Genomic DNA, 23,807 nt, shown 5'->3' with positions numbered 1-23,807 from the left:
AAAATTGTAAATGAAATAATTACATATATTATCAGTGCTCTATTTGAGAAGGAAGTGGCTCATATATGCCAAATACGTAGTACCTCTGGTTGGAATCAAATTTCTAGTGTTTGGTAGAAAATATCTAACTAGGCCATCAAAATGTCCTGTGATAAAATTTTAAATAAATAAATCACAAATTAGTTATCATGAGTCACAGCTGTATTATAATAACATTTCACATCTTAAAAAAGATTTGATAGGACAAATAATGGCTCACCATTGTTTTTATCAACATATTTATGGCAAAAAGTATTTCTTAAGTTCTTAAATTAAGAGTTAGTCTCATACTTTCAAATGTATTTATATTCTCACAATTCTTTTGGAAAGATAAAATACAATTATGATGTTTTTATTTTATACCTAGAAAATTAAGTTTAATTGATTCTGACTTAGTTAAGAAAAGTAAAACTAAGAATAATTTTTTTTACAAACAAAACTAAACCAGAACCAACTATCTGAACATAAAAAGCAGTTTAAACTATAATAACTGAATAATCCCAGAAAAAAGACACCAGTATACAGTGGTCCCTTGATTTACTTGGACTCATCTCCCCAAACTATCATAAAATGAGCTCTGGCCCTTATTCAAATTATCTACCATTTTATGCATCAATTCAAACAAATATCAACTTTCAGATAGGCCTTAACTAGGGAAGAATCAGAGTATATTACTTGATTCTGAAGAATATGTATATATATACATGTATATATATACACACACACACACACACAACTTTTAGAATCAACCTATGCTAAAAGATTGGAACAATCAGGTACGTGTACAAAACAGATTAATCATATGAACATTGGTAACAAAAAATAAAAGTGCCAATAACAGAGATTGGAAATTGTCAGTGGATAGAGGAGAACCACACCGTAGTTTTAATATCCAGGTTTTACAAAATCAAATACCAAAAGATATTCTACAGGTGATTGAAAAAGAAATAAAGATGTTATTCCATTACATAAAGGTACAAAGTTAACCAACAAAAGAACTAAAGATAGTGGAGTATAACTATGTTAGTAACACTCCTAGAAAGACTTGCCTATATTTGCTATCTCTTTTTTAATTGACACATTAAATTGTGTATCTCTATCTGTAATTCCTCCCTCTCATTCTCTTTTGCACAGATTTCAATCAAGTTATCATAGCAACTACCTCACTGAAAGAGCTCTCATACAGTGCAGAAGCCATAGGTCACTTCTCAGTTCTCATCCTACTTAAATGCAACATTTCATGTAGTTGACATTCCGTAAATAATAGTTAGAAACACAAACTCTGTACTAGATTGCCTTGATCCAATATACAGCCTAGTCTCTGTGAAACTGTGCAATTTAATTGATCTTTCCATTTTCCTTATGTCAAAATTAATATTAAGAATACAGTGCAGGCCGGGTGCGGTGACTTACACCTGTAATCCCAGCACTTTGGAAGGCTGAGGCAGGCAGATCATGAAGTCAAGATCGAGACCATCCTGGCCAACACAGTGAAACCGCATCTCTACTAAAAATACAAAATTAGTTGGGTGTGATGGCGTGTGCCTGTAGTCCCAGCTACTTGGGAGGCTGAGGCAGGAGAATCTCTTGAACCCGGGAGGCAGAGGTTGTAGTGAGCCAAGATCGTGCCTCTGCACTCCAGCCTGGTGACAGAGTGAGACTCCATCTCAAAAAAGAAAGAAAAGAAAAGAAAAGAAAAGAAAAGAAAAGAAAAGAAAAGAAAAGAAAAGAAAAGAAAAAAGAAAAGAAAAGAAGGAAAGGAAGGAAGGAAGGAAGGAAGGAAGGAAGGAAGGAAGGAAGGAAGGAAGGAAGGAAGGAAGGAAGGAAGGAAGAAAACAGTACGTACATCATAGGATTGTCGTGAGGATTGAGAAGGTAAATGTATGTATAAACTATTTAGAATGGTTCAGAAGGGGCTCCATATAAGTTATGACTATTGATCTGTCTCTCCATTGAATACTTTATGCAGTATTTATGCTTCCCAGGACATCAAGTTCCACTTTTCTTCCTACTTAACAGGCTAACTCTTTTTGGTCTCCTCTGTCAGGTCTTGCCATCTCCTTGATCTCTAAACATTGGTAAGCTCCTGATCCAGGGCCTCAGTTCTCTTCTTCATCTATGTACAGATTTTGGTGACTTAATCAAGTCTAGCCTCATAGCTTTTTATTGTTGCTATATGCTTATTTTTTCATGATTTTTATCTATAGGCTCCATCTATCCCTTAAACCCCAGTCTTGCAATTCCAATGGCCTCCTCAGTATTTCAGATATATCTCACAGATGTTTCAAAGCTCACATGACAATAAGTGAATATCTGACCTTCTCCCTACCAAAGCTTTCCTCACATTTTTTTTTCTTCATTTCAGCAAATGGAAACACCATCTTTCCAACAGCTAATAATACATTGATAACACACAGTCTCCCATTATAGCCTCCTTTTTATCCATGCTACAGTCCCCTTTTTGTTTACCAATTTCATTACAAGTCTATCAGTTTCTTCTACTGACATTACCTTCAAAACGCATTTGGCATTTAACTTCCTCTCTGCACCTTCAACGCGATAGCCCAAGCTTTTTCCATGACTTCTTGCTACCACATTTTCCCTACTACACTCTATTTTCAATACAGCAGACAATGTGACCACTTTATTTATATGCCCGTTTATGTTCCTCAGGGCACATACTATCTTCCACTCTCTCCAGGAATAAAAGCCAAAGTCTGCACAATGGCAACAGGGCCATACTAATTCTTATGTTTCTTTGAATTATAACCTACTCTTCTTCTGCCTCTTTCCATCTGATCCAGTCCAACTGGGATAGATGTTTTCTCTTATTGAAGAAAACCAGACAGGCTCTTAATTCAAAGTCTAAGAGCATTTCTTCTCTCAGCCTGAAACGCTCTGCCCTGAAATACTCACCGACAACATTCTGTCATTTTCTTTGCTTAGTGTCATCATCTGAATGAGGACTTTCTTCGGTCCTCATTAAATTTTAATTAGCAAAAAAATGGCTCTCACACATCTGATTTGCCCTTTTCTGATTTGTTTTTCTCCATCATCAGCTGTCAAATTACTGGTAAATATTTTAATTAATTTTGTGTTATCTCCAATCACTAGAATGAAAGCTTCAAGACAGCAAACTTTTTAAAGTCTCTTTTGTCTTCTGCCTATCTCCCGTGACTAGAAGATTGTCTAGAACATACCACGTACTTAATAAAAACTTGTAGAATCAAGTAATGAGGGTGGGGAGAAATAGAGAAGTGTGAATCAAATGACAATGATCAAATTGATGAACAGAAACTAGTGGTAGAAGCATTTTATTTAGCTACATGGAAGTAACTACTAAAAAAAATACCTAAAGTAATTAAAGGGGTTATTCTGCTTATTTAGACTGGGCATACAAAGGACTGAGCATTATTAAGCTATTTTAGTGGAAATATTGTTACTTTAAATTATTTTCATATATTTAATTAAACTTAGAAGTGGAATGCGCAGACTTGATTAGAGAAAGAAAAGGGAGAACAGTAATGAGGTTGACTTAAGGTTGTTAATGTGGGTCAATGTATTTTATTACACATGTGATATGATCTTCAAGTGAGAGAAGGGAAGATGGAAATAGCTGGTTTGAGTGTCTATTATATGCTGTGTTATGCTAAGTAAGCATTTTATACATAAACCATTTTATCTGGTTTTCTCAACACCCTTATGAGAAAGTTGCCACTATTCCAATATTAGCGGAAGAACACTAGGATTTGAGCAAGTTAAAATCACTCGGCCACGCCACTCCACTGGGAATTGGCAAGCAGGATTCCAACTCATACTTGCCTGACTCTGAAATAACCAATACAGAAGATGTTTAATCTTTACCCACATAAAATGCATCCAAGAATACTGACATAGCGGCTGGGAATGATGGCTCATGCCTATAATCCTAGCACTTGGGAGGCTGAGGCAGGCAGATCATCTGAGGCTAGGAGTTCGAGACCACCATGACCAACATGGTGAAACCACATCTCCACAAAAAAATGCAAAAAAAAAAAAAATAGCTGGCCATGGTGGTGGGCACCTGTAATCCCAGCTACTAGGGAGGCTGAGGCAGGAGAATGGCTTGAACTCGGGAGGTAGAAGTTGCAGTGAGCTGAGATTGTGCCACTGCACTCCAGCCTGGATGACACAGCGAGACTCTGTCTCAGAACAAAACAAAACAAAACAACAAAAATACTGAGATAATATCTAATTTTTATGCTAAATATATTTAAATTTTAAAAAATTGATTACTTGGCTAATCAAGTCATTATCACTCCAAATATAGTGAAATATTTTCCTGTAATGAAGTTAAGAAACTTAAAATCTCAGTCCCACCTTTACTATAATATAATCTTCATCTATAACAACTGAAACACCAGTGTTAGAACATAACAAAAATATGTGCACGTGCACACACAAACTTTCTCTCTTAGTATTACATACTCTCGGTTTCCAAATGCAGTCAATTAAGAATAATTTCTTTCTCCTCAATTATTTCCCTCTAGAGATAAAAAAAACCTGCTTTAAATAATGATTTATAAATATCCCTCTTCTTTTATGTTTTTGTTTTGTTTAAAGTTTAATGGATTAACTGACTTTCTTAAAGAGCGCACTATAGGCCACAACACAGAACTGCATTAGGCAGCTAATTGAAGCCAGGTTCACAAGGGCTTAAATTACTAGAGCCTTCCTGTCATCTTAAATTAAACTGCCTTATATACTTCTCAAGATTTATAACCTTTGGCCAAAAAGCTGTAAACCGTCCCAGTTTCAGAGTGAATCTCCCAGAAGGAAATAATGTTTCCTGGAAAAGATACCCTGGAAAGCAAATGTCCTCTATGGTAAGAGGGTTCCAAAAGCAACGTGTGTGGTAGGGGTCACAGGAACCTTGGAAAGGGACTGCAAGGGAACAGACAAGCTATTCAGAAAACATATACCCAGGGATTTCACAGTTTAACTTGTGAGTCCTGTAAGAGTACGTTCATCTTAACTGAAAGTGGACACATGATTGATTTGCTCCTACAAAATCAAAAGCAGAAGGACGTATGATCATCTGCAGAGAGCATAATCTTTCAAGTTCCCAAAATAATATTTTTAAATTCAGAAAGATGTATCAACACTGGTTTTGCCACCTCTACCGTCTATCTACGTAATCTCTGACCTCTACTTTCACATTCAATTTTCGTCTTTTTACATGTTTCAATTGTATACTACATAAACTATTCATGTGATTTAATAACCACTATCTGTGAGTTGGTAAAATTCGTTAACTATTTGATAACGGGAAGGAAAATCATTTAATAATCTGGTCAAAAATTAAGATAAAAGCATGTATTTTAAGAAAAATCACGTCTTTTAAAAAAGCTTTTAGCAAATAAAAAAAATTATCTTTTATATGTACTATCATCCTAACACCTTGTGTATAACCAGGTCAGTACATAAGAAAAATCAGATTTCATTTTATATTTTTTTCACTGTAATGTTTTTACCAGATATTCTAAGGAAAATCATGCATTCATTTGCTGAGTATTATTGGCTAGTATGTGCCAGGTACTGCATAGGGTTGAAATAGAATTTTCTTTCGGCTTTCCTGTCAACTAGAACTCTAATTGTCAAAATGCGACATATGAAAAAGTAAGGTTCACAGAAATAGCCTAGGATGAAAATGAATTTTATGAATTTTTACATTATAGGATTTATTTTTACATTGTTTCCTAGAATAAGCAAAGGGATTTCCTTCTTCACCCAATTAATACCTGTGAAAAATAACTACGATACCAACCTTTATATAAGATTTTTTTAGCATTTTATATTGAAACACTTCTTATATTTCCCCTTTTGGTTGGAGAGAAGAATTTTTGTCTACCTTTTTCAAAATAAAAAGAAAATTAAGAAATATAAAATGAACTAGTTTTATTTATCATATTAAATAAATGCAAATAAGATGCTTAATATTTCGGAATATAGCAAGATGTTGAATCTTTACCCACATAAAGTTCATCAAAAAATAGTGACATAGATAAAATATCAGTTTTATATTAAATATATCTAAATTGTAAAGAATTGATTAATTGGTTAATCAAGTCTTTATCACTCCAAATAAGCCAAATAATTCCTTGTAATGAATTTAAAAAACTTAAAATCTGAATCCCACCTTTACTTTAATCCAGATCTAAGTCCTGGCAGTCTGATTCCAGAGGTAAACTCTTAATAATTAGAGCTCCTGGTGCCAGTTGAGCAGGACACACATGCATGCACACTTGTGCACACACCCACTCAAGCTCACATACAGCACGTGACCTATGCCCCTATAGATACATACACTCAAAGGTGGAGAGGCAACTGAGAGAGTAGGAGAGCAGAGTTTATTACTCTATTCTTTCCTCTTGGTTCATGTTTTTTCTCCTGTATATTTCACTTGTTAACCTTTAAATCCAAATTTCCGTTTAAATGAAAGCTATTCAAATTGAGTAAAAACATCTGGAGTTATTTTCAAAATAGTAACATCAAATTAAAAATTATTACTGGATAAAATAAATGTTGTAGAAGTATGTAGAATTATGCCAATTTACTTTAAACAAAGAGAATAAAACAGAAACACTTTTACTGAACTGAACCAGTGTGCCCGAAGAAATGTTCGTTAGTCTACAGAGAAAAATATAAGAACATTTTCTGGCCAAATATCCAGAAAAGCATAGCAAGTTGACATTTAAACTATTTACTTGGAAAGAACTTTGAAATCAATAGAAAGGCATCATAAATCATGATTTATGATTCACACCTCTAGCAAATGAAGATAAATTTGTCACTAGGAATTTTTCTGCATTAATTATCTTGGTTCTAACACATAGATACTATATTACATTCCTATGTATATTATCATTATGGCCTTTGGAAAAATGCTTTAAAAATATTGATTGCTACAGGTAAGTCCACATAAATTCTAATTCCTATATTAATGTGATACACCAAATCTATATGAATAAAAATAAATATTAATGTCTTAAATATCATATCCTTTAAAACATGTAACAAATTCAATTAAAAGTAAAACTATTGAAAGTAAGACTTGAACTCTTCTATATTAGGGTCCTGAATACTACTTTTAGTAAAGCTGTTACTCTATAAACATTTATTAAATTATATGTCAATTCAAAAAGTAATTAAATCCAGAAGAAAATTTTGCTAAAAGTCTCCCTCAGCCTTAAAAGACACTGTTGAAAAGAATACTTTTCATAAACTTGCAATGAAAAATTGAGACATCCTTCCACAAAACAGTATAAAAACCATGAGTATTATACATGGTTTTATATTTTAAATTACCCCATAGTTTCACAACAGTAATATATATCCAGCAAGAAGAATAGGAAAAGAAACAATTTCCTAAAAGGGTCATAACTACCAAGAAATTCTGGGCAAGAAATTCTTGACAATAAATTTCACATGGAAGATACAGAAAAAGAGTGAAGTAAAGCAATGTCAAATGATATTCCGTATCACTTCCAGAGTCAACATGCTTTACACAAAATAATTTTATTTCCTTTATTTTTTTCAGCTACTCTTCTTGTGTCTTTTCTATTTAAATCGCTTAAACCAAACTCTAGTAATATTATTTCTGGCACTTTTCAGAATCCATCTCTTTGTTCCAACCATACACGCAAAAAAAAAAAAAAAAAAAAAAAAAAAAAAAACCATAAAACATGATGTCATCCACTTTCTTCTTCTCTATGCTTACGAAAATCCAAGAAACTTATCCTATAGAGATTTATTTTCCACTATGAGTCTTGTACAATCTCACTTGATATAGCCAAAAGCCAAGATGAGCTTAAAGAGCAGTCAAATAGCTGCATTATTTTATAATAAAATATATCCCCCATCACTTCATAAACTTTATATTATATGCTATGTTTTCAGTAAAACTATAGCTTTTTAAAATTCATTTAAAAATTCACTGATAAGTGAAAATCTTCCAAAGGGAACAGAATTTGCATGGTTGTATAGAGAAATAAATATTTTTTATTATGAAGTAACAAACAAGGTCCATATGAGGGTTGGTTAATAGATGAAAGAGAGGTGATTTCTGAACAACTGAACAACTGACAGTAAGTGGGAGGTGGTTCACAAATATATTTTGGAACATCATTTTAATTGTTTGAGTCATTTCTAATTACCAAACTCAAGGTTAGCTGAATGTTAGTAGGTTTCAAACTTGACTTCTAAGGTGGACAAAGTTAAATATTTACATTTGTTGACAAGTGTTTATATTTTCAAAGACGATGAAAGGGATTTTCATATCCTATCTCCTTAAGAAAAATAATCATAACTATCTATGTAACAGAGCTAACTAACCAATACCCCAGTCATTGTTCAGGAACAAATATAGCAGTTTGTATGAAAGTTGTTAAGTGAAACTTCATTCTGTGATCATTTATTTTGACACGTAAACTATGTTAGACTATAGTCTAAGTTATTCCGTCAAATACTAATCTCGTTGTTGCTATGTAGATACTTTGAGGAAGTCATAAAATTCTATAATCAATTTACTTTCAGTAAAGTTTATTTTAGATAATCTGAGTGATCTTGATTCAACTAGTTAAAAGAAAGTTTTTTTTTTTTTTTTTTTTTAGACGGAGTCTCGCTCTGTCACCCAGGCTGGATCTTGGCTCACTGCAACCTGTGCCTCCCGGGTTCAAGCAATTCTCTGCCTCAGCCTCCAGAGTGCTGGGAATACAGGAGCCTGTCACCACACCTGGCTACTTTTTGTATTTTTCATAGAGACAGGCTTTCACCATCTTGGCCAGGCTGGTCTTGAACTCCTGACCTCGTGATACATCCACCTCGGTCTCCCAAAGTGCTGGGAATATAGGCATGAGCCATCGTGCCCAGCTGACAGTTTTGCTTTTCAAAAGCAGAAATGAGGCTTCCTTGAGAGGAGAAATTCTACCTGTGTACTGCAATTTCAGTTCATGACAAGAGTTTTAGCCTGCCCTCCCAGCTGGGCTGCCCTTCAGATTTCATACTTGCCTAACCAGAATGCACAATCATACTAAACCAATTCTTCACAATAAGTCTCTTGTTATATATCGTTTACTTGCTCGACTCCTCTAGTTGAACACTGACTGATGCAATTCTAAATTGAAAAAAAAAAAAAAAAAACACACAAAACTAATAATGGAAAAGAAAAGGAAGTTGCCATGATTTGGGACACTCTACCCAGGCTGTGTCTGCATATGCCAAAAGACTCAAGCCAGACAAATAATACATGTATGTGCATACACACACACACACACACACACACACACACATCAAAAACACTATGTTCCCAAACCTCAAACTCCTATGTTTAACAGACCTGAAATTTTTGACAGACTTAATTAATCAAAAGTATCAATGAAAGATAACTACACGACAGGAGACTACGACTCAGTAGCACGTTCTAAATACTGAAGTCATTTGTAGAAGAAAGTAGCCATGCCACATTACTTACACCAAAGACATTTCACACTGTGATACAGAACAACAATCTTTAGAAAGCAAACAAAATATGTCACCCAAAAGATGATAGACATTGCTTGTCCAAGCAAAAGAAGAGTGGTTTTAATTTCCATTACACAAGTCAAATAATCCCATCACACTGATACAAGTAACGTGAGTATGTTTTTCAAACTCATGGACAATAATTTTTTAAAAACAAGTTATATCTACACAAACTAATTGGAAACACATTCCCTACTTCCTTTCCTTACCTGGACTGCATATCTTGTTGGGTTTTGGCCTGGCCAGCTTCCGATGGAGGGGAAGCGTGAGTAACTCGCTGCTGAAGTTCCACCAAGGACTGGTAGTACTGTTGTTGATGGTGTTGTTGCTGCTTGTAGCGAGACAAACTGAAAAACAGCCCTAGAATGGCTTTTAAGTTTCCATTTCTTATTTCTGTATGAAATGAAAAATACAAAAGAAGCATCGTATGTATTCAGTGTCCTTTTTAACAAACTCTGGATGCAATCCTCTTGAACTAAATCTGTGAAGATAGGGATACAACTTAATTCTGTCAGTCACAGTTGAGTCACAAACAAACCTGAATTTCTGAAACATGTTAACATTTCCAAATACCTTGGAATTTCAGGGAGAGAATCAAAGGATAGAGGGTAAAAAGAACAAAGCACGCTCAGAAGTGATATTCTTTGCTGACCTTGAACTACAATTTTTCTCGAGTTAGCTGCTGCTTAGAAATAAATGAGCTCTCTCTTGTGCTAACCATTTGATGTAGCACGTTGTTTTCCTCACAAATACACACAGCTGTTGCCAGCATAGCAGTAGCTACGAACTGGAGAAAGAAAGCCACTGAAATGTTGGTTGTCCTGCATTTATAAATATTGATGACATGGGTGCACCTCGTAATACCAACTGGATTCGTTGCAATCAACTTTCTTTCTAAATCACCCACTCACCAACTCATTTATACATATTTATGTATGTATATATCTTCCAAACATATATCCATATATATCAAAATATATATGTGTATGTATATCTTCCAAAAAACAGACATAATATCAATTTTTAATGTTCCAATTTTATTTTTAATTTATGCTATATATTAATAAATAATGAAGATTAGCTTATGTTAGATAACATAATTGAATAAGTAGAAATCCTTGTTCTAATAGAGGAAGTTCCTGTGTAAGATTTTCAACTATTGAATAAAAAAATTAAATTCACAATGTAGGCTACACATAAGCCTACATTTTTCTCCTGTAGTTATAACTTAAAAAATAGGAAAAGAGAAGGAAGTAAAGCTTGAAAGTAAGCTACACAACCTGTAATCATATTTTAAATAAAACTTGCTGTTGGCAATAAAATACATCCTGCTCTGAGATCAAGGCTTTATGTCCCCTTTTGGAGTTTAGGAAAATTAACCAACTCTTTGGATTTCTTGATATCTGATGGTTTATCATATAACTCAAACTATGCAGTAAAATAATTAATGTAAAATGACCCTCTGAGTTGTTCTATTTCCTCCCCAAACATTTCTCATAGTTTCCGTCATATTGAAGAGTCGGCTTATCAATCTGAGGCTACATTGAGAGAGTGTTAATATTCTCCTATAAACCTGAAAGATTTTGTTTAAAAAGTTTTTAAAAAATTATTGTCTTATTATTTTGCATGTTTAATTTAGAGAGTAAATTTTGAGCATTCATATATTTTTAAAAGATGAATGAAAATCAATAAGCTTATATTAATAAAGGTTTTTGTAAGGAAGAGACACACAAAATGAATAAATAGCAGCAATTCTAGCCTGCCTTTAACTACTTAGCAACATATCATCCTGGGGAATTTTATTCAAATGTTATTCTAAGTTACAGAACTACCAGTTAGGTTTGAACCTGAGCTTCTTGGCCATTGAATGTGTAATTTAATTATATATTATAACATGTAAATATAAAAGAAATTTAAATATCAGAGTTCTCAAGTGTGGCAAATTTTATCTTATGTGTGGCAAGCGTTTGCCAACTTTTGCCACCTTTTTATGTGAAAGTAAAATAAACTCAGAAAAAGATAAACATCAAAACTTATTCAAGTTTTCCCCATTTTGCTATCTTTCAATTTTAATGATGATCTTTTGAATCTTTAATGATTTAAAACATTTATACATAACAGTGATTAATGCTGTTAGTTCTAATTATTTAATACTTCATAGTGACTTATTTAAACTAACCAACTCTTTTGACTATTTCTACCAACTTGAATAGATTATAGAAATGGTATTAACAAAATAATATTAAGACTTAATTAAAATATTTACCTGTATTTATGTCATCCAATATTTATCTAATTATCTATTAATCTACTTAAGAAATCTAATTATACTATAAACTAGTAATAACATAAAGATGTTTTGTTGATTCACTCTTCTCCCATATAGTTGATTATGAAAAGAATAGTTCTGGCAAAATATGGAAAACATTTAAATACTGAAAGCACATAGTAATAACCATTATGTTTATGTTTCAGTTGTCTTGAAGACTTCATCAATTTCTTTTATCATATTAAGGAGCCGTATACTCCAATGTTACATTTCTGACATTATAAAAAATAATTTAAATACACTAATGCCATTTGTGACAATTCAGTCATTCTTTTTCTTACCTTCAGCAGATAGACCTTGAACATTTACCCCTCTGGCTGCTAGAAAACTAAGGCAGACATCAACATTTTCAATCTGCAACATGAAAAGCAGTGAAAAAGCAACTTAGGGGATTGTATTTTAACAAATGCATGTGCCAAAATGAAACCAGAAAGAACGATAAAGAATGAATAGTTTACATTCATTTCATACTAGAAGTCTTAACCAGACTTTAACTAGAATTATTTTGGCTAATTGCAGAATGAATATAAAGCTTTCATTGTCCAGCTGGTACTTACAAACAATTCATAAAGGCCTGATCAAGAATGGCATTCTTGCAGATTAGCAACCCACCTACTTAACATAAAACTGGATCTTGTACTTTGCAAATAAGTCCCAGTGAAAGCATCCATACAGACTGAGATTGTTGCATGTGTGTCTTAGAATGTTAGGATGTGGTTAATTTAAATTCAATCAGCAGTATTTGTTAAGTACGTCAAAAGATACATAGATGGAGAAAGGATTGATACAATATGAAAATGAAGATACTTTCATCCTAAACCTAGCAAATATTTATTTTAAAAATTATATTTGTATTTCTAGAGGTGAATAATCTGCTGATTAAATATAGGTGTTGTCTTTGCTATTTTAAAAGGGTGATTCCCGTAGTGCATTTTGTTGGTTTGTTGGTTTGTTTTTGTTTTTGATTTTGAGACAGAATGTTGCTCTGTCACACAGGCTGGAGTGCAGTGTTGTGATCTTGGTTCACTGCAACCTCTCCCTCCCGGGTTCAAGCGATTCTCCAGCCTCACCCTCCCAAGTAGCTGGGACTACAGGCGCACACCACCATGCCCGGCTAATTTGTTATATTTTTATAGAGAGGGGTTTTGCCATGTTGGCCAGACTGGTATCGAGCTACTGTCCTCGAATGATCCACCCACCTCAGCCTCCCAAAGTTTTAGGATTACAAGCGTGAGCCACTATGCCAGGCCCCATGACTTTTAAATAGTTGGTTTCAATATGATTACCAGTTTACAATCATTTGGGGTGAGAAGAAAAAAAAAATTGATCATGGCATTATATAGCAGTGACACAGCTAAGATTCATAAGAGTATAGAAAGCTAAAAACTTCCAATTCTTTGTGATCTGTCTCCTTGGATTTGGGAGTATTCTATAAATATTTACATTACAGTAAAGATGAGATTTAAAATTAATAACTTGGCAAGGAACTATTGTCTGTCTTACTAAATTCTCATCAAAAGCTGTGCATGAGGACACACACACAGAGTTCTGCCAATGTCCTCCCTAGCTTAGCTTCATAGTAAGGTCAAAATGGCTCTTAAAGAAAATAAAACGAAAAAAATAGATTCAAGAATCTATCCTTATAAAATAGAGAAACTATTTCTGTTCCTTTAAAATAGTAATTTTGTACAAAAAATGATAATATACAATGATATGCTTTTTCCTTAAAAATGACCACAGACAAGATATACTCGTTTATTTTCAGGAAAAAAAGTCTTATATTAATTAACTTCAAAGTAAGTTTTACTGAATTTATTCTACTGAATAAATAATAGAGTTGAACATGCTGAATATAACATAATATAATAAATCTTATTGTTCTGCCGATCAGCATCTGAATATCCAAAGAGGTGATAGTGCTGAAACATATATTAATTCTTTCCTTTCTTCATATTTCATTCTGCTACTAGCTATAAGATTATATAAAGAAGGAAAGGAGGAGGAACAATAACAAGGAATGAGGCAAACTGGATGTTCTCTATCCATCCACAGTGTTCTTTTAAATGTATTTCTTTCAGACCCACTAAAAATTAGTAAAAGAAAGATGCCAAATAATTATTGTGGCCTAATATTAAGAAGGATAATGTGATGTAATATTTTTAAATGTTTGCAAGAGCAGTCCTAAAGTTCTTGATTTCAATGCAATTATATGCTTTTTATAGAAAGAAGGAAGATTTCACAAAATGTTAATAGGATATTATTACCTAAAATTTAGTTACTTATATTATACATGAACAGGTTAGCTCACTGAAAATCCAGAAAAGGTTCATCGAGTCTGTAGCTAAGTTTGTAAGATAATTTTTTGTCTGCCATTTAAACAGCATATAAAATAAACTGATTCCTAAATTGGGAGTTAGACACAACTCTCTCTCTCTCTCATCTTGCACCACAATCAGAAGGGGAATGTAAAAGAGAAGAAGGAGAAGAAGGAGAAGAAAAGAAAGAAGAAGGAGAAGAAGGAGGAGCAGGGGGGAAGAGGAGGGAGGAAGAGGAAGTGGGAGGGGGAAGGAGGAGGAGGAAGGAGGAAGCAAGAGGAGGAAGGAGGAAGCAAGAGGAGGAAGGAGAAGGAGGAGAAGAAGGAAGGAGAAGGAAAGAGAAGGAAGGAGGAAGAGAAGGAAGGAAGGAAGGAAGGAAGGAAGGAAGGAAGGAAGGAAGGAAGGAAGGAAGGAAGGAGAAGGAGAACGAAAACAAACGATAATACATTCTTTTTTATTTTCAAATCTATTTATCAGGAGCATTCAATCATTTTTACTATTCTCTCATAGTCATTCATTATGAGGACTGGCAATTTATGATAGTTATGTTCCCCATTATTGCCTGAGTAGCCAGGTAATAGCAACAGAATAAGTACTTGAATACAGTTTTCAATATGACTATTAAAGGCTAGTTCATTAAAGCTCATTTATTTATTCAACATTTATTGCTAAAATTAACAATTTACCAAAATTTATTTTCTCACAGTGTATCAGCATAATAAACATGACTTTCAAGAAAATAATACCTTTTCCCCACTTAATTCTTGTCCTTCTATAAATTCAATCACATTTGTTAGTACATACCAGGATATACGTTTTATAGTAAAAAGAAGTGGTTTTAACTTGTTAAATGTCATTTATATGGTCGCTTTCTCACCAGAGTCATACTTTTGAGTGGATTTTTTAATGATAAAATAATATTCTCTGGTTAATAATTTTATTTCAAGAAATTCTAAAGATTTTATCATTCCTGTTTTTAATATAGATTTCCCCTAAATATCTCTCAGTTATTATAAATAGACCTAGTACAAACACCATTTTAATTGCTTTTTTCCATATTAAATGTCAATTTTTCTATAAACTAAAAACCTCTAAAACTTTTTGGTAACTTACAAATAAATAAAAGTTATTTTACCACCAAATTGAGCCAAGTAATTATAATCTGTTTTATTTTCCTTCATTATTGTTTGAATCGGATGTCAAACAAACAATCAAAATTCAAATCATATTTTAACACCAAAAATTTGGGTGAAATTTTCATTAGAATAACTTCATGTACCTTAATATTTTCTAGAATATTGACTGTAACCCACAGCAAGAAATAAATTGAATAGCACAACCCAATATGCTTATACATAATTATAATGGAGTCAAAGTTTCATGGAATAATACTTTACCTTACTAAATACAGGTTACTGTGATGCTTCCTAGTGCACTGTACTGTCTTTTGTTTAGTCTATTTAGATGTTGCTTAAAATCTACTAGATGGATTTCAGGGTCCATTCATGGATGGTAATCCATTATATTGAAACACTGCCCTAAGAAGACCAGGGCATTGCCATGCCTACATTGACTGTTTTCTGGTGGGGTTTGTAGCAGGTGGTGTGCAGTAGGGGGCGTATTCAAGGGTAGCAACAAGGGTAGTGAAGGGACAGTGAAGGTCATGAGAAATGGTCAGATTCTGGATGTTTTCTGAGATAAATTTATGGGAAGATATGGCATTTGAGAGAAAGAGAAGAGTCAAGAATAACTCCAAGGTTTTGGGCTTTAATCACGAGAAGGATGAAGTCTCTATCCACTGAGATGGAAAAGATCATGAATGGAAGTAGGAAGTTTCTTTTTCGACATGTTTACTGGTCCATCAAACATTCAAAAGGAGATGGTTAGTAGGCAGTAGGACACACAATCTGGAGTTCAACTGAGAGGTTGGAGTGAAGATCTAAATTCAAATTTTTTAGTGATGTGAATGAAGTCTTGAGGGTGATTATCAACAAAAGTGTATAGACATAAAAGAAGAGGAACAAACATTGAGCCTTAGGAGATTATCACTGGAAAGAAGAGGAGGAACCAACAGAGAAGAGTGAACAAAGCCACCGGGAAGTATGAGGAAAATCAGGAGAGGATGGGGTACAGAAAACCACCTGAAGAAAGTATTTTAAGGACAAGGGAAAGATGAGTTCTATCAAAAGCTGCTAACAAGTCATGTAATACAAGAGCTAAGAGTTGACTATTAGATTTAGAATTAAGTAAATTAACGAAAGGTGCTCATAATAGTGCTTATAAAATAGTAAATGCTCAAATATCTAAATTAAATACTAAAGTATATCTTATAACATTATACACAAATTAAATATTAAAGTATATGGTACATATTACGTGTGTGTGTTTGTAAGTGTGTAATGTATTCATAGAGGACCAGCCAGAATATAAGCTTCATGATGGTTCTTTTTTATTCTGTCTATACACTCTCCCGAGTCTATTTAAATCATATATATAACATATATGTAATATGCATTATTATATAACATATATCACATATATTACATGTATGAAATATATTGTATATAATTTAATAATACATTACATAACATGTAATATATTACATATATAGTAATATAAAGATATGTAATATAAAGATATATATTACAGATATGTAATATATAATATACACTTTAATGCTATACATTACATATAGTAATATGTTATGAAAGTATATATTTTAGTTAATATATTACATACATATCTTATACATGTAATATATACATATGTTATACATATATTACATGTAAGATATATATTATGTATACACAATATATTAAACATATCATTTTATATTAAATATTAGTATATTTAATATATTACATATATGTATATGTGTAACATATATATGTGTATATTGCATATATCATACAGATATGTAATATATAGCATATACTTTAATATTATTACATACATAGTAATATGTTATTAAAGTATACATTATGTATTTAATATATTACATGTCTTATACATGTAATATAAACATATGAATATAGTAACATATTATTAAAGTATATATTATATATTTAATGCATTACATATATATCAGACATGTATATGTATGTATACATGCAACATATGTATATTAAATATATATTTATATTAAATATCAATATTAATACATTACATATATGTATATGTATATATACATATGTGCATATTACACATACATATATGTATTTTATTACATATATGCATTATATATGCATATATGTGTGTATATCATACATATGCATATATTACATACATGACACATATATGTATGGCATGTGTGACATATTACAACATATACTTTGATTATATATTACTATATATGTAATAATAGAATCATATATGTATTGATATGTAATATACATTATTAAAGTACATATAATAGTATATTACATACATTACATATACATATATTACAGGTAATATATGTTGTATGTTATTAAAGTATATATCATGATATGCATTAAATATATATTAAAGTATACATCATGATATATATTTAATGTGTTATATGCATATATATTTATTTATATGCCTGTACCTATATATATGACTAGCCAGAATGTGTACTCTCTATTGATTCTTTTAAATTTTGTCTACTGCTCTCTCCCCAGTCTAAATGTATGATGTAAGTCATCTACAAACAATTTCTGAGGAAATAAATGAACTACAGCAAGGATAATATAGTGTTTTCATGCTTGAAGCAGTCAAATAAAAAAGAGAAATAATTAAACCCTAATTGGAAATAATATTAGTAGTCAACTTCATTATGTCTCCTGAACATTGACCCTGATGAGCTGACTTACTTGTATGACATCCCAAGCCTCTTCCCTGAAATACTTGAACTCGTCTCTGCTGGTGGGAACTGACGTCTCTCTTCTCACATTTACCCTCCTACCCCCAGAACCTCACACCATGGCCAGGCACAATCAATGCTTAATGCATTATTGTTGACTATCTGAATGAATTAATAAATTTAGACATAGCATCAGTTATAAGCTGTAATAGCATTTGATCTGCTATATGTCCAAAATTTAGTTTTTGGTCTTTTGTTTGTTTGTTTTTTGTTGGGTCAGGGAGGAAAATACTACTCTGGAGTAGAAAAGATGTTGATGAGAGTAGAAAACCAAAACCTGATCATAACAGGCAAATGAGTGAGAAATGGAAATGCCAAGGGGTTAGTCAAGTTTTGTGCTTTCAATTCACATTTAGAAAAATCAATAGTTCATAAAAATTGAAATGATATGTGGGGAAAACTTGTTACCATTATATTTTGGGATTAATAGAAATAAATGATTTTTAAAAATTCCATGATGGTGGGGCCCATAATAATCATTTTAGCTGATTTTTTTCAATTTAAGAAATAAAAATTAAAAGTAGATAATATCTATAATTACTTAGAAGAGTCATTTAAATTTTACATGTAAAACACTTAGCACAATACAATGTACATAGTAGGGATTCAATAACTCAAAACAACAAAAAATACCTACTGTTATTATAAAAGTTTTAATATGAATGGAGGGTAATGATGCTATAATGGTATAAATGATGCCATTTCACATCATAGCCTCTTTCACTTTTGGTATTACACAGAGTTTCCTAAGAATTATCCGTATCCCAGTAAACTCAGTTCCCAAATTTTTAATCTAGTATTTCTTAAACTCTACTACACTTAAGAATTAACTGAGGATCTTTTAAAACCATAGATGCCCAATTTATACCCTCATAAGTTTAATCAGAATGTCAGCAGATAGGAGCCAGTTTTTCAGTATACATTACAAATCCCCAGGTGATTCCAATTTGTAGCAAAACTTGTAAATTACAACTTCCAAATATGTTCTTCAAAGAAAGTAACTGAGATAATTTCAGTTTATTACCACGTGGTTGCAGGAATTGCACTGCTCACACTAGAGTAATACATTTTAATTTTCTTATTTGGACCATAATACTATATAATTCATGTGTTATTCCTGTGATATTAAAACATCATATTCCTTTACAGCAGTAATACAAAGAAATTCATTATTATTTCAACCGACACCATGTTTATCAATTGGCTCAGGAAAGTCACACATCTGTAGCTTACGGACAGTCACTCTCAGGACGTTTACTTGCCTAATTATTATGTTAGGCACAATTTCATGTCAAGCACAATTTCTTGGGCCCTTTTTTTCTACTTGTGGTTTATCTTTTATTGGCATGGAACACCTACTTTCCCTTCCTTTTTCATGTTAAATTTTAAGCATGGCTTGATAACTATAAAAATGTTGGCTGTGTAATGAAAATAAAATGAAAAGTTTCTGAGAGCTAGAGCCAGTCATTATTTTCAGAAGTATCCAAATGCACAGATACATTGAGCCTTGAGGTTTTGGGATTTCATCAAAATAGTTAATCTTATCATAATGCCCTAAAGAAAAACAGTTTTGTTAGAGTAGTTCTTCAAATAGACTGTTATTTTATTACAGAAACTAAACAAATGTAATAGAAATTGGTCCATATTTTTAGAATTGAGTAGTTTCTACATACATAATTAATATTAGCATCCTGTAACACTACCAGTTTTTCATGTTCTGTCAAGCAAACCATTTATTTATTCATTCATCACACATTTATTAAACTTATTTTATGCCTGAAAATGTGCTCTGTGCTACAGAGATCAATTTCAAAACACGGCCACTATTTTCACGTATTCTAAAGAGCACTGAATTATTTCAACTACTCACCTAAAAAATGGAACAGAAATTTTTCAAGGCAGAATTTTTCTGAGTGTCTATTTTCATAGTTGTATGTTTATACTGACCCTTACATACTTGCTAAATATGAGCATGTCTGATTGCTAAATTACAAATTGGGTTTCAGATGAAAAAAGGAAGAGTTTCATCATCTTCACATATGAAAACTCAAGACACTTACAAGTATATTTTTAACTACAATTATTATTTTAAACCTGAGAGTTAACATGTGTTCTCGACATATAAACCATAGAGTGTGTATTAGAAATACTGATATTGGCAGGGCGTGGTGGCTCACGCCTGTAATCCCAGCATTTGGGGGGGCCAAGGCAGGCAGACAACCTGAGGTAAGCAGTTTGAAACCAACCTGGCCAACATGGCAAAGTCCATCTCTACTAAAAATACAAAAATTAGCTGGGTATGGTGGCAGTCATCTATAATCCTGGCTACTCCGAGGAGGCTAAGGCATGAGAATCACTTGAACCTGCAAGACAGAGGTTACAGTGAGCCGAGATCATCCCACTGTGCTCCAGCCAGGGGGACAGAGTGAGACTCTGTCTCAAAAAAAAAAACAAAAAACAAAAAAAAAACCACTGATATTTATTAATTTCAGGGATGAATAAACTATTCTAAATATGTAGTGCTTTTAATCAGCACAGCTCTTCATTGAACTCATACATTTTAAGCTATGTGTTTTATTACAGCCAGCCTTTTAGCATTTTTTACTGCAAATATAACCTGTTTCAGGACATGTAATTAGAAGCATCTATCACAATATTAAGAAAGTAGTATCTTGTCTATTCACATATTTTTACACTTGCTTATGGATAGTTAATGAACATTACAGTTTGGTACTAAATAGCAAGATATGATTAATAACCTCCTTATAGTTTGTGATTGAATCTAAACCATAGCACAACACTTAACACCGAGTGATTAATTCATTCAGCAACTATCAACTGTTTATTATGGTCAAAGAGCTCTGCTCAATGGTGAAGGGATATAAAAATGCATGATAAGATCTTTGCCTTTGTGAGCTTGTAAAATAGCTGAGGAGACAGAAAAGATTCATAAATTGTCATAACGCAAGGCATAACATTATAAATTTCAAAGAGAATTATAAACGACTCTGTAGAGCAGCGAGGAGAATGGAGTTATCAATTTCCACTACAGATAGGGAGAAAACTTCACAGAAGTGTCATTTAGACTTAAAAGCTAAGTTAGGCCTGGGTGTGCTGGCTCACGCCTGTAATCCCAGGCCGAAGTGGGTGGATCACCTGAGGTCAGGAGTTTGAGACCAGCCTGGCCAACATGGTGAAACCCTGTCTCTACTAAAAATACAAAAATCAGCCAGGTATGGTTGCATATGTCTGTAATCCCAGCTACTCTGGAGGCTGAGGCAGGAGATTCGGCTTGAACCCGGGAGGAGCAGGTTGCAGTGAGCCGAGATCACGCAACTGCACTCCAGCCCGAGTGACAGAGTGAGACTCTGTCTCAAAAAAATAAATTAATAAAAGCGTAAGTTGGATTTTATATAAGGTTAGACAAGCATCAGAAGGAGGAATGGGGCATATTAACCACAGTAACTATAAGGAAAACTGTTCACAAGGATGCTTGAAAATTGATCGCACCAGTCCTTAACTTCTGCAGTTATGCTTGTAGAGTTGACTTTGACCTGGGATTTAAAACGTTAAGTTTCCCATTGGACTCAAACCCTGCTACAATGTAAAAAGCTAAATCATAAACCATATAGCAGGTACAATGCCTCAGAGATTTATTTCTCTCTCCATAAGAAATTCATCCAAGTTAGAACATGGCTAAAGTGCTAGATATTGCTGTTGTCAATCATACATAGAGAATGTCTGGAAAAACGTAAACCAATCCTAACTTTGGATATTTCAGGAAGGTAGATTCTTTTGTGACTTGTGCTGTTTTTGTGAACTATACTTCTCATTTTTCACATTAAACATGTAATACTAGTGTCATTACATAAATTAAATAAAATTTCAATCAAAAAATAGATAAGATGGTTTCGTTTGAGCAAATGCCAATCCTAACATTGAATACAAGTAATTACATAGAATTTATCCTAAGATTTTAACTAGAAATAATTTTTTTTCTGGAGAGTTAAAGTAAAATACAGTAATATTTTTGCTTTGGTTAAAATTTGCAGGATGTTTGTTTTCCTTCATTCATTTAAAAATTATTGGTTCATTGAGATACTTCCAAGCCCTAAAAAATATATAGTTTTATAGGGAAGGGAGGTAATTCCAATTTAATGCAATAAATACTATTATCACAGAGACATACACTCCTAGAAAAGAATGCAGAAGGGTCTATTTTTTTTTTTTTTTTTTTGAGACAGGGTTTTACTCCCATTGCCCAGGCTGGCGTGCAGTAGCACAGTCTCAGCCCACTACAGTCTCCACCCCCTGGGCTCAAACGATCCTCCTGCCTCAGCCTCCTTGCTAACTAGGACTACAGGTGTGCACCACCATGCCCAGTTAATTTTTGTATTTTTAGTAGAGATGTGGTTTCACCCTATTGGCCAGGCTGGTCTTGGACTCCTGACTTCAACTGATCCACCATTCTCAAAGTGTTGAGATTACAGGCGTGAGTCACTGTGGCTAGCCAGAAGGTCTATTTCTGATCAGAGGTCAAAAAGACTAGGAAAGGAGAAAGTTATTAGTAACTAAGATCTACCTAACATAGTAACAAAGATATATTATTTTGAAGTTGTCATTACTATACCAATATACAATGATAAAAGTGTTGATCAGAGAACTGAATTGACATGCCCAAGGTCACTCCAAGCCCATGTTCCTAACCCCCACATTTTGCTGCTTTAAGGGAAGCCTGAATTAGTCCCTGAGAGGTTAGGAAGGGTTTGCTGAAGGAGATGTGGTATGAGGTGAACGCGGGAAGGAGCTATATGTGAACTGGTCACGGTTGAGAAAGAGCATAGGTTGAGGGATCTTTTAAGAGATCAGAATAGCCAGGAATATTTAATTGACTCTCATTTAAGTCTTTCTCCACAACTTCCTATTGTGTACTATTGTGAAACTGCTCAAAAGGTTAGCAGCCTTCAAATCAGTTTGAAGAACATGGGTCAGGCAGAAGGGACTCCAGAGCACGAATCCTGAAATCTGGAGAAAGACAGTGGTGGGAGACAAGGCCACAGAAATAAGTAGGGGCTCAATGAGGAACATCCTCCATGCCTTGCTAAGGGTCAGGCTTGATCTTAAAGATCAGAGATCTAAACGTGTGTTTTAATCAAAAAAGGGAAATGATCAGTATTGCAATGAATACATCCATTTAAATGACCACACAGTACATACATAGATTTATTAATAGATAGTAATAAACATTTCACAAATCAATTTTTACTCATATCTGAAATACTCTCTAATTTTTAAAAAATCCTATTTTATTATATTTCATTTTTAAATTAAGTTGTAACACAATAACTCAAAAGATACTATGTGAGCAAGTTGCAGTTTTAAAAATCCTATCATGCAGGGAAAATGATTTGGAGCTGCTCTATGTTCTCCTCGACCACTCAACAACCAAATACAGGAAGGAAGTTTATACAGAGTCATAAGCAAGTATGCTATTTACTCCATATACAAAACCCTTTTCATCTTCACTGTACGTTTTAGTAAAATCGATATTATTTTGTTTGTTCACTAGAGGCTCAGAAAGATAGCATAGCTTATATAAGCTTACACAATTAATGAGGAGCAGAGCCAGAACTAAAACTTAAACCTGTCTTTCTGCAATGAGCTTGCTCTTCTGCCT

The 23,807-nt window shown here is 33.2% G+C and overlaps 1 protein-coding gene across 7 annotated transcripts in view; it reads right to left on the bottom strand.

Annotated features, from left to right (window-relative positions):
• Nucleotides 1–23,807, bottom strand: part of NAV3 (neuron navigator 3) — a 905,452-nt gene that overhangs the window by 232,257 nt on the left and 649,388 nt on the right. For all 7 annotated transcript variants that reach the window (XM_008004102.3, XM_008004100.3, XM_008004096.3 and 4 more), the window contains 2 exons: nt 12,211–12,283; nt 9,810–9,993 (listed from right to left, as the gene is read on the bottom strand). In XM_008004102.3, the coding sequence (XP_008002293.3) occupies nt 9,810–9,993; nt 12,211–12,283 (257 nt within the window). The remainder of the gene's footprint in view (nt 1–9,809; nt 9,994–12,210; nt 12,284–23,807) is intronic.

The sequence above is a fragment of the Chlorocebus sabaeus genome, chromosome 11, assembly GCF_047675955.1.
Source record: "Chlorocebus sabaeus isolate Y175 chromosome 11, mChlSab1.0.hap1, whole genome shotgun sequence".
Lineage (NCBI taxonomy): Eukaryota > Metazoa > Chordata > Mammalia > Primates > Cercopithecidae > Chlorocebus > Chlorocebus sabaeus.
This window is presented reverse-complemented; position numbering and strand designations above follow the sequence as displayed.